At 39.1% G+C, this 15,477-nt stretch overlaps 2 protein-coding genes across 11 annotated transcripts in view; both read right to left on the bottom strand.

Annotated features, from left to right (window-relative positions):
- The window catches only part of XRN1 (5'-3' exoribonuclease 1), a 39,095-nt gene extending 28,948 nt beyond the window's left edge, over positions 1-10,147 (bottom strand). For 8 of the 9 annotated variants that reach the window (XR_005629010.1, XR_005629011.1, XR_005629012.1 and 5 more), the window contains exons 1-11: positions 9,936-10,147; positions 7,088-7,320; positions 5,759-5,856; positions 5,302-5,411; positions 5,088-5,198; positions 4,776-4,858; positions 2,626-2,713; positions 2,341-2,509; positions 2,060-2,127; positions 798-932; positions 120-183 (exon numbers count right to left, since the gene is read on the bottom strand). Coding sequence is in view for 6 of the 9 variants with exons in the window: in XM_039722263.1 (XP_039578197.1) it covers positions 120-183; positions 798-932; positions 2,060-2,127; positions 2,341-2,509; positions 2,626-2,713; positions 4,776-4,858; positions 5,088-5,198; positions 5,302-5,411; positions 5,759-5,856; positions 7,088-7,320; positions 9,936-10,010 (1,234 nt within the window). In the remaining 3 variants the exon portion in view is untranslated. Of the gene's footprint in view, positions 1-119; positions 184-797; positions 933-2,059; positions 2,128-2,340; positions 2,510-2,625; positions 2,714-4,775; positions 4,859-5,087; positions 5,199-5,301; positions 5,412-5,758; positions 5,857-7,087; positions 7,321-9,935 lie in introns of those variants that run through there. The other variant, XM_039722265.1, reaches the window with a different exon arrangement.
- A 967-nt stretch (positions 10,148-11,114) lies between these two features.
- Positions 11,115-15,477, bottom strand: part of ATR (ATR serine/threonine kinase) — a 39,622-nt gene continuing 35,259 nt past the window's right edge. The window contains exons 43-47 of one of the 2 annotated variants that reach the window (XM_039722381.1): positions 15,173-15,329; positions 14,903-15,056; positions 13,822-13,973; positions 13,074-13,179; positions 11,115-11,753 (exon numbers count right to left, since the gene is read on the bottom strand). In XM_039722381.1, coding sequence (XP_039578315.1) covers positions 11,580-11,753; positions 13,074-13,179; positions 13,822-13,973; positions 14,903-15,056; positions 15,173-15,329 — 743 coding nt within the window. In that variant the 3' untranslated portion in view covers positions 11,115-11,579. The remainder of the gene's footprint in view (positions 11,754-13,073; positions 13,180-13,821; positions 13,974-14,902; positions 15,057-15,172; positions 15,330-15,477) is intronic. The other variant, XM_039722380.1, reaches the window with a different exon arrangement.

Genomic DNA, 15,477 nt, shown 5'->3' with positions numbered 1-15,477 from the left:
CCCAAGAGATGAATGTCTTGCATTCAAATTAAGCTCATCTCTGACATGCAATTCTTACAGTTCTTTGAAATCTATACACACATTTTTTGTTATATATGTATAGAAAAATTTGCACTTACTTTTAGGGGTCACTTCACCTTCATTTTTTTCTAAAGCAGCCAAAGATATAGAATTTTCCTGAGCCTATGAAATTAAGATTTGAGATAACGTGAAAATACAGCTTAATGTGCATGAATACCATTCAAAACTTGCAACTCAAAATGCTACTATCAAATGCATAAATATTATTTATTATAAAACCCATTTCCTTCTCTTACAATTGCTTGAACTGCAAGTTTAACACTGATCTGAGACAGCTCACCAATGAAACTGCTTCTTCCCTATTTGCTGTCCAGCAGTTAGCCAATACCAAGACATACATCAATATTCTATCAGTGTATCTGAAATATATGGAACTTGCAGCAGACTATGCATTAAAAATTAAGATTATGAAGCATAGCAGGTTTGATCATAACACACACAAAGTTAAGTTCTGCTGTTTTTGAAGAACAGCAAAGCATTAAATACAGGTTCATGAGACTAAAAATCATGAACACCTGCCCCTGACTGAACCATTTCATCACTCACAACCAGCAGTGCATACAGGCAGAATGCAAACTGTTACAATTTACTATCTTTTCTGGATGAAAAAAAATCTCAAAACAGAGGTTTATTCCACTTAATTTGTCTAAGATTAAATTACTGATTTGCAAAAAATAACAATCTTATTTCTGAAATTGTGCATATAAAACACTGACCTTTTGTTTCTTTTGTTTATTTTTTCTGGCTTCCTCTGCTGCAATCCCAGCTGCTTCGTTGAGGTATTTATTGCCCACTTTACTTTCAAACCATTTTAGGTCAACAAAGACTTCACTGAAGTGCTCACGATCAAACTGTGAGATTAAAGTAAGTTTGCAAATATTTGAGGGATGTCAAATTTAGAATGCCAAATGAACAATACCTTTTTAGTACGTGCATTAGATTACATCTAGAGTAATCTGTACAGAAACATTTTGCCCTAGAGATAAAACTAAACAGATTAATACTAAAAATCCCGTTTCTCATCAATTTGTAACATACAGCCATACATATTTTGTTTTCTTTCAGTAAGGCAGCAAGATGTAACAAAAAAGAATTAAACAACTTCTACGCTTCACTATCAACTCTAGAAGCAGTACACATATAAAGTCTGGTTGATACAGCCTTGCAGCACAGATCTAACACTTTCATAGCTCTATCCAAGAACCAGAAAAATAAGGCTGAGGCAGGGACAACAGATGATCTCCCTCTTTCCAGGTTCAGCAGAAGGTTTAATCCTTTCCATTTCTATATGGCCTACACCCTATCTCTTCTCTAGGATGGATTACTGTGCTAGCAACTAATAAGATTACCTTCTGTACACTAGTTAGTTCATGAACAACATTGATGCCTGCCTCTCAGAGATGCTCCTTGATCTTTACTAGTGATATTCATAAAAATCTTGGAAACAATTCTCCCCCTCCAAGACATTCAGACAGCCTGCTCCACAGGAAACTACCAGCAGGGGAAACAAAGAACATCACTGCGTGCAGCAAGCTTTAAGAACACACAGAAATCACAGACAACTGGGAGCTGGAAGAGACCCACAAGGATCAGTGAGTCCAACTGTTATGTGAACAGCCCTAGAGGGACTGAACCCACACCCCTGGCTTTACTGGCACCTGCTCCAACCAGCTTTGCCTGATACTGCCATACTGATGGGAAGTGAGCACTATGATTCTATAGGGGAATCATTTGACTTGCAGTATTAAAAGCACTGTGCTGGCTAAAGCACACAGATCAAGTGATTCAAACTTTTTCCTCTTATGCTGTAAGATCAGACAACAACTGATTGGATTCCATCTGTTCAAAGCTATAACAGCTGATTAAACCACCTGTAAAACACAGCCATTTAACAGTTAATTAAAACTACAGTATGGTGTATTTTAGGGTACCATACTGAGTTTAAATTCAACATTGTAAAAATTTCAAAGTTACTTACATCTGACAATCTTGTAAGATATTTCTCAAAACGTTCTAAATTCAGATGCCCATTTTCATTGATGTAACCTGTTGAGAAAATTAAGTATGCTTTTGAAGTAACAATTCAACAAATTTAAAACTTGCATTTAAATGATGCACAGGTAATAAAATGCAATCTTGCTGCCTCTCTGAGGAAAGTGTAACAAATGCTAAACATTCTAATGTGGAAAAAAAGTCAATAAATACAAATACATCAATGTTAATGCTTCTACTTTCCACAACTGAACTTGGTTTTCTCACCTCCCAGTTCTGGCAAGATAGCCATGTATGTTCTATAAAGTAGCGGCAGTGCATCATGATTAATGTGTAAATGAGGTAGATGAGGAATAAAATCGTTTCCTACAAGGAAACCCATTAAGATCCAATCATCTATTATCCTTTCAATATCATATTCAAAAGAAATCTTGTCCTGGAAGAAAAAGGATAAAAGAACAACACTCAGGAGTATAATTTTTGTTGTCATTTTTGCATAAAGACTTCACACATTCACACATTTTTTCCCATCTCAGCTCCATCAGAACTTACTTTTACTGGGGAAAATTCATAATCAATATATTCTCTCATCAGTGATAAGTGCAGTAAATGAAACGTGGTTTCCTCTGGTGCACACACTCTGTAAATTATTCAAACCACCAAGTTAATTATTTATAAACACACTTTCAACATTAACATTAATAAGTCCAAGGTTACCCAAACACAAGAAGTTCTACCAGGTTTCTATCTTCGTAGAAGAAATAATGTATAAAGATTTCCTTGAATCTATTTTAGGATTAATCTGATTTGGTCCATAAAATTTTGCAGTAGCATCTTCTGAACACCAGATGTGATTATATAGGAGAAGAACTAACTTAGAGAACAGCTGTGTGGAGTTCCATGCTGCAGTAACTATTTCCTAAATCCTTATCCCATTGCTCAAATGGGATAACTAGCCTAACTTAGCACCAAGCCTCACCATTTTAAGGTATTTTCTAATTAGTCTGAATAAAAACAGAGTACACAGATTTCCAGCTAAACCAGCTGGGTTACATTTCTAGTCATTTGAAATGTTTCCTGTAAGAGATGAATATGCTCAACTTGAAAACATGCTCTGTATGTATTATTTCGTGGCTTCAATGCAGCACTAGAAGAACAACAAACCTATTGTTTGTTTATGGCATAGGCAACACATATTCTGCCTTCCTTTCTTCTCTTTGCTAAAACCACTTGTAAAATCCCTAAGCCAACATTAGCCCCAAATCAATTAATACCTACAACAAAAGATTAATGACCTAATTGTGTATTTCAAGTTAATAAAGGACTATTTCACCTTGTAGATACTATAACTAGCTGAGACCACCTCCAATGACAAACCAGTATAAATACTTGTGTCTTCACACATAAATAGGAAATTTCACAAATTATCCCAAAAGGAACATGTGTGTGATACCAGCCTTCAGATAAACTCATGTAAGACAAACTGAGCTACAGAATCAATTATGCCATTTTTAAAATGCAATTTTCATATTGGTATTAAAGAACTCTGGTAACCAGGTGGATGCTAGAAGACTCTAGAGACATTCTGCCCTTACTCTTCATGGCACTGGACTTGAAAATCCTGATAAGACAAGCAATTTCTCTCAATGAAAAAAATCGTGGGGAGATATCCATTTGTACATATTTTTAGGATTTTCAAATTTCAAACTGTAAGTATCCACAAAAGTGACAATATTGACAGAAGGCAATTCCTGTAACTTACAGAAGTAAATTCTTGTAATGAGCAAAATTATTCAGAAATTACAACATGGAACAATGCGGGGGGAAGAGAAATAAATAACACTTTGCCTTTTGATTTCATACTTTCACTAATGAATCTTTCAAAAGGTAATCACACTCTCTTATTTCACATTTTACTTTTATTACATGTATGGTCTTAAAAATATTGCAGTGTGCATGCCAACACTACCCATGAGTGTTAGTGAAATGTTGACTACAAAGACTGAGAAGAAAGCACATTTCTGATGTGCATCATATTGTCCTTGGCAATAAAATATCCTTTATTAGCAAAAATTATACATTTATCTAAACACTTATGACTAATCCTGTGGTATTCAAAATCACTTCAGTGTCAGAAATGTTTATTTGTGTCTCTCCCATCTTCTACCTTTATGTACCCAATATATGCTTAAGGTCCTTCAAAGAAGGAACCCAGGCACAGTAACAGTTATAAATTATTCCTGCATCACTTCAGCACAGCTCCAGGTACACACACAGCTCTGGAACAAGTCACCATCTTCTGACTGTTTACAGACCACGAGTTATTTCAATTGGACAAACCCTGAATAAGAGCATCTACCCAGCCATTTCAAGAGAGTTTATTTTAGTAATGGAAACAATGTCAATACAGCCCAGGTTGCTCCATTATTACATGAAGTAAAACACACTAAAGTTTTAAGGATTTTTTTATCAGTTGTTGTGACAGCATACATTTTTTCATGTAAATGAATTCAAATGCACAATTCAGCACGTTGATTTCTCTAATTTCATGACTACTCTAACCCAAAGAATAAACTAAGACTTCATTAAATTATTATGCAATCAGTAAAAGAAAACCCAAATCACCACACACCTGTTTTAGTCACCCAGTATGTTTTTAATTTCATCATAAATAAAGTAAGAGTAAAGTTAAATCAATTCACCTTTGAGCCTTTTTACCACCAAATCTGACTTCTTCTCTTAAGAGCGCAAAGTGTGCCTCATGACTTGTTAATCCCAGCATTATCTATTACAAAGAGATATCAGAAAGATCTTACTTTTTAAATTTTTTTAAACCTTTCAAGCAGTATAAAGAAATTTTGATGTTTGGTTTCATTACAAATTCAGAAGTTTGCAGGAATACAAAATTACATGCTTGTTTCAAGCAATTTTAAAACCCTGTGAGCTTAGGAAGACATCAAAAATGCAGACACTTGATAAATCCCTGTTGTTTGTATTATTTTAATTGCACATACCAAGTCAGCATCTAAGCCGTAGAGACAGTGTCTTGTGTTTGGATCATGATGGGGCTTTGCTTTTTCTGATCTGATGAACTCCATAATTTTATGCTCACCTTCCCCTGGAGTCTGGACACCAAAAACAGAATCACAAAAAAAAAAAATCAGCAGTAAGTATTACTCTGTAAAAAAAAAAAAAAATTAAAATAGGATAGTAAGAAAATAGAATGACCTCATGGCCTGATAAGTAGACTGTTACTCCTTGCCAGGATTTGTCTGTGGAAATCTTCATATTTACAAAATATTTAAGATGCTCATTCAATCTGGCCATGAATTCAGTTCCTGAAAACAGAAACTTAAGTTAAATTTTTTTACTAGTGTGCATTTACATATCAGAAGTATTAAAAAAATGCCAACAAAGAAAACTTCTGCCAGAGATGAAGGGGATGACTGGTTTCTTTCCTAAGACATTTCACTTTTTACATAGTAATCTAAAAAAATTTTAGAATGAGACAGTATTCCAACCCTACTGAATATTACCAAAACTTTTGTACAAACTTACTTAAAAGCCTTTATTGATTCAGTCTTCTATTTTTTAAAAAAACATGCCTAAACATAGGAAAATAGTACCAAAATACAGATGACAAACCATAAATACTTAAATTTAAATAACCAACAAGTTATCTTACCTGGTGTAATACAGTTGGAGTCAAATCTGGCTTCTGTAGGGAGAGTTTCTCCCTTTTCCAATGCCTTTTTTATTTTGTCCTCTGCCTCTTTTGCTGATCTAAAACAAAACAGCATTGGAGAGAGAGTAGAGAACGACTCTTCTTATACAAATGTTAATATCCTAAGTACACCTTTTGGACAAAATAAATATAGTTCAATATTTAGAGTGCTTAATAAATAAAAAAGGATAGAAACTGAATACCTAAATAGTTTGAAGTTATTTCTGATACAACTAAGGTGGCTTAAAAATAGCACTTTTTTCATAGAAATGTGTCAATCTGTTACTATTCAAATGCAGTTAGTATTTAGATTACCAAGCTGATCATACAATGGTTGATCACAATGAATGGCTATTAATGTTGAAACAACAGGAATATTTGTTATCTAAACATCTGGAAATGCTACCCTAGAACAATAACTGTAACATAGTTAAACAAAGCAGCAGGTGGAATTCCAAGAGAGTCAAGAGAGAACAATTTACCATGCCCAGTAATGGAGAAATTAACAAACATCACGCTAGACTTTCTTGGCTAAGAATTTCCTAAACATTTCTGAACCAGAAATAAAGTAACCACCAAAGTCTTAGGTTTTTGTCTGGCCCTCAATTCTGCTACAATTTTCTATTTAGAAGTCTTAATCTTCGCTTTGTCTCAACCTCCTTTATTCCTTTAAAAAAAATTACTTCAAAAACCAAATCACAAAAAAATTCCACTTGCTTGAAAATGTTTTCTCTTGTACCTTTCCTGCAGCTTGTTTATGCTGCATTTCATTCACTGTCCCAGTACTGTCTGACCACTGCCTGTTTTTCCTTATAGCAATCTTAAAAAAGCTTCCAAATCTCACAAAACCTTACTGCAATTCTTAATCTACTTGTAGCTCTGAATCTTAGCTAGCTTGGTAACTGGTATCAATAGAGATCAGTTTCACTAGAAATTTCATTTTTTCTATGACTTCCACTACAGCTACCAAATAGGCATATCTAGAACCAGCACTCATAAATACCAAAGACTCACACATTATGAAGCATTTGGAAACATCTGAAAGAGCTCCACTGCAGAGTTGTTTCACAAAAAATTTCATAAGAAAAAGCAAAAATTTACATAACAAGCAAACTTTCCTTTTGGAATCCTGATTTTAACATTTTACAGGTAGTTACCCTCATTTAATTAAAACTACTGTCAAAGGCACAAGCACTTGCCATCTCTTTTACTTTCCATGGCAAACATTTCAGTAAGTGGGTTCTTTTAAGTGTTTACTATCCTCAAGACAGTGAGAACCAATCTTCTTACCTAAAACGTCTCCCACGCTGCTGATTCATTTTTGCTCTTGGAGCTACTCCATCAACCGCCATGAAGAAAACCTTTCTTGGTTTAATAATGCGAAACAGCACTTCCAAATAGTGAAAAATATTGGCAAAAATCTTATCTTCTGAGATTCTGAAGTGGACATCGTCATCGTTTGGATGTGAACACTGATGTATAATGCCATTCATGTCCAGGTACAAGTTGTCAAATTCTGGAATCTACAAACAGCACAGTTAGTACCACTTGGGGAATGCAGCCACTGCCAAGGCACACCTGAGAGCCCTCTGGAAATGAGCTGAGGTGGGAAGACCTCTGTGGAACCTCCTGCACCCAACAGGCTGAGTAAGAATCTCTGCACTGGGTATAGGTTTGCCTGCCCACGCAATCTGTTGCTATGATTGTTCCCAGTGAGCCAAGTCAGCTGAACAGATTCCTACTTTATCTTGGCTGTTTCTGGAACCTCAGGACTTTTGTCCCTTTGCTCAGACTATCCTCTACATTGTAAAATGGAAAAGCAAACCAAAACCACTGTTTTCAGGAAGATTTTATTTTCATTTTTGTAAGCCTGCACTTTAATCGATTCAACCTTTCACAGCTGCACTACAAACAATAAAAACTACAAAACTGAGTATGCAATTTCCAACAACATTTCCAAGCAAAGCTGGCTTAAGAACCTTTCGAGTTCTCCTCCTGTTCAGCAGCTCCTACCCCAACCACTACATGTCTCCTCAGCTATGTAGTATGCTTGTGAGTATCTTTGAGTCTAGAGAGTGGAAATCAGCACCAAAAGCAGAGAGCTGGCAATAATAACATCAATTTCTTACCCACACTTTCCAAACAGACTTTCTTTTCCGTTCTAGTTCTCTGCTCTTCTAACAGCCTTATCTATAGCAGTCACACATTCTTTTAAAGGAAAAAAAAAAGCCTTCCCAAATGTACACAGGCAACATATAGAGAACAAACACTGGGAAATGTATGACAAAGGGGCCCGTACTACCCCTGTGTTACCAAAATGCACCACAAGAGCAACTGACATGAAACAAATCTATTCCCTAATCCCCCAGCAAGACGGCTCACAAAAATCCCCCCATCATCACATCGAGGAAAAGGCACTGCCAACTTGTTACACTTTTCTATAGCACTGCTGCTGTCACATATTAAAAGTCACCTTGTTGGGCTTGCATTTATCCTCCAGATGCAAGAGAAATGGAACTGTCTTAGAAAGAGGAAAAGGTGAGGGTAAGAAATTAGAGGCAGGATCAGGAATGATTCCCATTCAACTGCTGCAACTAGTCTTCTGTTGCACATCATGATCTTTAGTATGGTTAAACTCAGTAACCAAACTGCTCTCAATGCTTTCAGATAAGTGAGCAGGGCAGTGCACAGGCAGCATTTTAAAGAGACAAAAAATTAAGCTTTTACATGGAAGCAACATACATAAAAGGTCCTATGTTTTCTTCAAGAAGCACAGCTATAATATGATTTAACAATAATGCTGTTTTACATGGATAGGCCTTTCAATTTGTTTGTTTGGTTCTGTTTTTGGTTTTTTGGTTTTTTTTCCCTTACTCTTAGCATATACTCTAGATGCCAGTATATGTCAGTTTGTATATTCAAGTGATCTGGAAGGGTTAAGTCATGTTTACTGTTTATCTTAAGAGCTCTAACTGCCTCTTTCAGAAGGTATCAAGGGTAGCATGCCCTGCTGCCTTTCCCCTGGTTAGAGCAGACACTGCTGCCTCCTCAGCTTGCCACAGTTCTTCAGCACAAGTTTAAAGATATGTGAGCAGCCCAGACTTCTAAGGAAACAGCAGAAAAGGTAGGATAAACTGCTGCTGCCCTGCGACACAGACAGCTTCAGACACTTCAGAGAAGGCCAACAGATCATAAGCAAGACCCAAGATTTGAAAACTGCTTTAAAACTAGCAGGTAAGGCCAGACATCCAGGCTGGGAATCACTTGAGCTGGGCGTTGTAGTCACACTGACACAACAGCTAGTTAATCTTTAAAAATCACAGGTGTTTAGGGAAAAGGTATTAATATTCAAACATACTCTCAATTATCACCTATCTCTGAAGATTCTTCTTCAATCTATAAAACCAAATCTGTGACACGAGCTGAAAACGATAATTAGAAGTGCTTGCATCCCACAGGTACCAAACACGACATCTCTGAAAGATGACGTCTTTGCCCAACTGTTAGAAGTATGATTTACAACTTTCGTTTCGCCTCCGACGCAGGCGACAACAAGGAAACGCAGCAGAGCTGTAAAACCTGTCCCTCGTCATCACCGCGCCATTGGCCCTCAGCAGCTGTAACTTTTCTGAGCCCAACAGTGAGTAAACTCCGACCCTGGGCTCCCCGCGGGTGCTGAGGCAGCACGGCGGAGCTGCCGAGGGGACCCAGAGCGAGAGGAGAGCCCGGCGGGGCAGCCGGGCAGGGCACGGGCCGGCCATTCGCCGGGGGAACAGGGCACTCCGGCTCCGGGACTGCCGAAACCACCGCCGGCCCCAGCCGCGGGCTCCGGGCACTGCTGCCCGCCAGCGGCGGGCTCGGCCCGGACAGGCGGGCTGTCAGGGGGCACCGAACGCCTCGCCCGCTCCCCAGCGATCGCCCACCGCCGTCCCACCACTTTCGGCCGCTCCCGCTGAGCCGCAGCCGCTCCCTGCGCCGCCCCGGCTGTGGGCGAGCCGCCCCGGGCTGGGACTCGGTCCCGCAGCGCCGGCCGGGACGAGGCCCGCGCGCTCGTCCCCGTCCCTCGTCCCGCCGAGGGGCCGGTCAGGAGCCCCCGGGCGGGCCAGTGTCAGGCAGCGCCGCTCCGCCCCCAGCTCACCTGATGCTCCTTCAGCACCTGGCTGAGGCAGGGGTACCGCTCCGAGATCCACCGGTAGAACTTGGGGACCCCCATGGCCACAGCTCCCCGCCGCCTTCACAGCCCCGCCGGAACCAAACACCGCGGGCCGTGCTCCGCCCTCCTTCCGGCGCGCCGCGCTGACAGCGGCCGAGCGCCCGCACCACCGAGAGCGAGCGGGCACAGAGCGGCGCCGGAGCCGAGTGCAGAGAGCTCGCGGGGCCCCGTTGTCCCCTGCCCTGCCCCGTCCCCCTGCCCCGGGCAGCGGCTCCGCTCCCCGCGCGGTGCAACGCCCGCTGCAACAGCTCCCCGGGCCGCTCTCCGATAAACTGATAAAGCCTGGGAAAAACAACAGAACGTCAGCACTCAAACACAGCACCGGAAAAGATCTCTGTGTGCTCCAAATATTTTACTAGGAAAACTCGTCACGTTTATGGGACAGTGACAACACTTCTAGATTACCCGCTAGATAGAGAAACAAATTCCCTAGAAGCAGCTGCAGACCTATTATTTTACTTTCCCAGACCTCTGGATTTCAGCTGAACAGAAGAAACACTCGAGTGTCACACCACCGTGTGATCCTGTGTTCAAAACCTAACAGCATTCTTTGTCTCTTAGAATAGCAGAAACAAAACCACTGTACAAAAATTCTAATGATAGCCTACTGTAGGTTAAAAGGGTATAATTTTTCCCTACTTCCCCCCACCCCTCATTTCCCTGCAATTTGGATGCCTGGAAAGCAAGCATTTATGTAAGTTAGCATTTGCCTTTCAACCATATTTTAGTCTACTCTTGTCTGTGCTAAAACACCTTTTCTGAAATGGAGTCTGAAAAACACTCCCTAGAGCTGTGCTTTTTCCAGGGGAGGAAGAGGGGATCACAAGGCTCTCAGGAGCCTACAGGGATGTTCAGTCACAGCTGCAACCTCCTGCCTGCTGCCCTGGCCTTACAGCCACACCACCAGGGTCCTCCAGCTCCCAGCTTTGTGCCGTGTCCTTCAGGAGGGTTTTTTAGAGCACTGCACTCAAGGGCTAAGGAAACAGGTTCAGAACATGGAACCACTTTACCAGTTTACTCATGCTAAGATTTAAGATCCCAAAAGATTTCCTAGAGATAGCCAGGCAACATGGAAGAAAGTTGTAGAAAAGTCTACTGCTGGAAAGAAATACTAGTAATTTTTAGAAAGTCCTTCTCAATATGAGTACAAAAGTTGAAATAACCACTTTACATCCTATCAGTATTAAACTTCATTGCTTTATTTTCTAATCTAAGCCAAATGAGAAACATTTTTACAAAAATATATAGTACTTTACAGAGTGCATCTGTCAACATCATGAAAATCTTTCATATAGTCAGAGACTTGCATAGTCTACTTTTTAAGTAGTTCTTCTGTACTGCCTTCTATGTGTGTACAAAAGGTAAGTTCTGGCACCTTACACATCTGCATTCATAGCATTCCTTGCAAGGGCACTGTACATTTTACACAGATTTTGGAAGACCATAAGCCTGTTCTTCTGCTTGCAGCCAAAAATCAACAGAAGTAACCAGGTACCACTGAGTGATTCCTTCCCAACAATGTTATAGCTAGAGCACTTGTGCATGCTATCATTCCAAAGGGAACAAACATCACATATATGGAGCCCAGCCCATATACATCTGGCAGAGCAGGTTGTCATCACTTGCTTCTTGAATGAGGTAGTGAACATGTCCTTCAATAGACAAAGGTAATCCTTTGATTCTGTTTCTAGTCTTAATGACACCTTGCAGCCGTTGCTCTATATCAAGGACGTGGGTTTTGGCCTGGAAGGAAGAAAAAAAAAAAGGTACTATTCATGAACTTCCACTTCTCAAAATAAAACCAGTATTTCTTAGGATGTGTTTGAAATTATATTATAATTTAATATAAAATCCAGATGCCTATACCAGCTACATTGAAAACAAAGGCTACTCACTTTTAAGAGCAATTCTCTAGAATCGATATATTATTGGTCAAGCTATAATTTCTGCCTTACAGTTTTACAGTTAAAAGTTACCAAAGGACACTGAAAGAGCTATGTAAATATATTTGAGAATTGTTATAAAGCTTTATTGGACACAATTAATTTCAAATAAATGCAACATTTTCTTAGCCATGTTCCTGGAATTCTGGATAAACTTTAAGTCTGGAAGATTTATGTCAAAACTTGAGCATCTCAAAAGGAGCAGTTCCAAGGCCCACTGGAGTTGCTAGTTCATACCAATTACACTCACACATCTTCTTTTAAAGCTCAAGCATAATGTTGGCACTCCTCCAGAAAAAGCAGTTAACATATACAATTATGTGGGTGGTCTTGTAAAATAAAATTCTTGTAAAAGAATGTAGACACAGACTGGTTAGTAACTGTTTGAAGACCAGGAGATTTTCTGTGCTGAAACAGACCAGGTAAGTTCTTTGTTATCATACAGTTTCAGTAATGTAGTTTTCCCTTATTTTAGCTGTTGTGTTTGTCAGTGCTCCCTAAGTATTGTCTGCTATTACACATTTATTTTCATTAAATAGTCCTTAAAAAAAAAACGAAAAAAACAAACCAAAAAGAGAAATGGACAAATCAAAAATTTTGCACACAGGGAAGATAATAAAAATTAAGCTATACTTTGGATGAATAATCTTCAGCAGCAGCTAATAAAGAAACAGTATGAAATTTTAATTTTTATCACATAATTATTTTTATGTATGAAGGCACGTATTTATTCAGTAATAAACATCCACTCAGAAAAAGCATAAAAATACACATGGAAAGGACTCCAGATGTTACCATCACTGTAAATCTGGATGACTCTGCAAGTGAGGGGTAACAAGATCCATTGCTTCTGCTGATATTGTCCTTGATTTGGTAACACCAACATGAGAATTACAGGCTTTTTTGTTTGGTACTTTAGTAGATAAATTACATTTTTTACCAGTTAAAAAAATCTCTTTGTAGGTAAAAAATATGAACAGAGAGACACCCAAGAACAACCAGGTAAATTTTTAAATGGAAGAAAAAAAAAGATGAAGTTTCAATTACGAAATATGTAATTTGTAACAATAATGGACATTTGACTTTTGAATACTTTAGGTTGTGTTTGTTTTAAACTCACCTTTTCATTGACAACTTCTCCAGTTTCATTCACCTGGGCCTTTGTATTCCCTTTAACAGGTTTACTCCATTCAACAAGGGGATCATGGAGAAAAGTCTTTAAGACACTAAATAAATTAAAAATTTAGAGAAGGATATTATATATACAATTAATTTAATTTTCAAAACACAAACAGTGGCAGGAGCCTGTAGTTAGTGCTGAATATTTATACTGCTTTTATTTAGCTCCATGCCATGATTAGAGTGTGTCCATGTGTTTGTGGGTCCCAGGACAAGAGAAGAATCTGACTCCATATTTCTTAGAAGGCCGATTTATTATATTATGATATCATACTATATTAAAAAGTGCATACTAAAGCTATACTAAACTACAGAGAGAAAATAATACATCAGAAGGCTAGGAAAGGAATGAATAATAAAAACTCGTGACTGCTCAGAGCCTTGACACAGCTGCACCATGATTTGTCAGCAAGTAAAACAATTCCCATGAGACCAATCAGAGATGCACCTGTTGGTAAACCAGCTCCAGACCACATTCCACAGCCATCAGATAGTTATTGTTTACATTTCTTTTCTGAGGCTTCTCAGGAAAAAATCTAGCGAAAGGAATTTCATAAAATATCACAGTGACAAGAGTGAGCTGCAGGACAGGCACATGCTGGAACTGGCCTATTCCCCAGCAGTCAGTGTTTCACATATTTAGACTACAGACAGCTTGGAGGAGTCTGTAGCAAAAGCAGAGGCCATACCTCATCAGAGGCTCCCTCTGGTCTCGCATCAGCCTCAGGGTGACTTCACAGGCTCTTCGGAAGAGCCCCTCAGTTCCCATGGGACCCATCCCGTTAACCATGTTGTGAGTGAGGCGGAAGGGAACGATTTCCGGAACTTCAAAAGTTTCTCCCTTTACATTGAGAAAAAAGGTATGCCCTAAGTGTTTTAAGCATTATTAAAGACTAACATTTACATTGGCTTTCAGTTTTTTCCTCCACCTTTGTCAGTGGCAGTTTCCAACCTGGCAAGAGATGTTTGCTCAGCTCACAGTCCTACTCAGATAAGGGAAAATTACAGTGAGTAAAAGATAACATTGTCCAAATAACCTCTTTTGCCCTGTTTTAACACACTAATACAGGGTATAAGATTTTGTTCTTAAATATATATTTATGTTCTGTAGTCCCATTGTGAAATGCTAACTTTTCTTTTATAGTATGCAAGTCAGCTTAAAAACATTTTAAAAAATTGTTATATAGGACAATGCTATGTTAATTTAGACTTACTAAAAAGAAACCAGAAGAAATAACAATATTTCTACCTCACTTATCAGAGTTAAAAAGGCCATGTGTCCCACGCCAAAAACATCTTTCAACTGGAACACCAAAACTCCAAATCCCAATCTGGCCACAATCTCTGGTGTTTATTTTACAGAACCGTTGGAATTTTTGTGCTGAATTTGTGTGAGGAGAACAAGAAATTCTCCACAGCAGCAGAATTCTGAATGTAGCAATTACAGTTTTGTTTGGAGGGTGATAGTGGATTCAGGAGTCACAAAATATAAACAGTCTAAAATTTGGGCTGTTTCAGTGTATCCGCATCAGGTCATCTGATACTGGCTAAATCAAAAAGGTGGTTTTCATTGAATGCAGCACACAGAACGATCACATCCTCTTTATGTATCCCAGGCTTTTTTGGGATATAAATACAAGATAAAGTGAGACAAAGAACACAATGGATATATTAAAGTAAAAACTTGGGGAAAAAACCCCAAGACAGCAGAAATTTATAACTTATATGCATACAATATACAGAGCTCATTCAGGAAGTGGCATTTCTCACCTTATTGAAAAGGCAGTTGAAATCCACGTGCACACACTCCCCGGTGAAAGAATCAAACAGGATGTTCTCCCCGTGGCGGTCTCCCAGGCCCAGGATGTAGCCCACCATGGACATGACGGCAACGGAGCGGCAGTAGGCCGACCTGCTGTTGTACCTGAGACACAGCAGGCAGCCCTGAGGCACTGCTGCCTCAGCTGGCCTCATCCTGTTCATTCTTAGGGAAATACACAAAGTAGATGTTCTTGAGCTCACCCAAGCCCAGTCACTCACCATGAAGTAGGGTCAGGAAATGTTCTAAGAAACCATTCATGAAAGAGAGGAGGGTGACGAGGCAGAAGGACTTCTTTGAACATTTTCAGCTTTTCGGGCAAAGGTGCTGACTTTGGAAGCATGTGCTGCCGCAGTTCTTTCCCAGTCATGTAGATACCTGCAACAGACTTCCTCAGTCAGGAAGGAGAAATCCCCAAATACAGAGCCTTATATGTACTATTACAATATGGTAATTTAAAGAAAATAAATGTCTCCATAAAGTGGAAATCAATGATCAAATGAAAAATAATCTATAAACCATGTTG

This window comes from Passer montanus, unplaced genomic scaffold (assembly GCF_014805655.1).
Source record: "Passer montanus isolate IOZ18808 unplaced genomic scaffold, ASM1480565v1 scaffold48, whole genome shotgun sequence".
NCBI lineage: Eukaryota > Metazoa > Chordata > Aves > Passeriformes > Passeridae > Passer > Passer montanus.
Note: the sequence above shows the minus strand (reverse complement) of the source record. Positions and strands in the feature narration are given on the sequence as shown.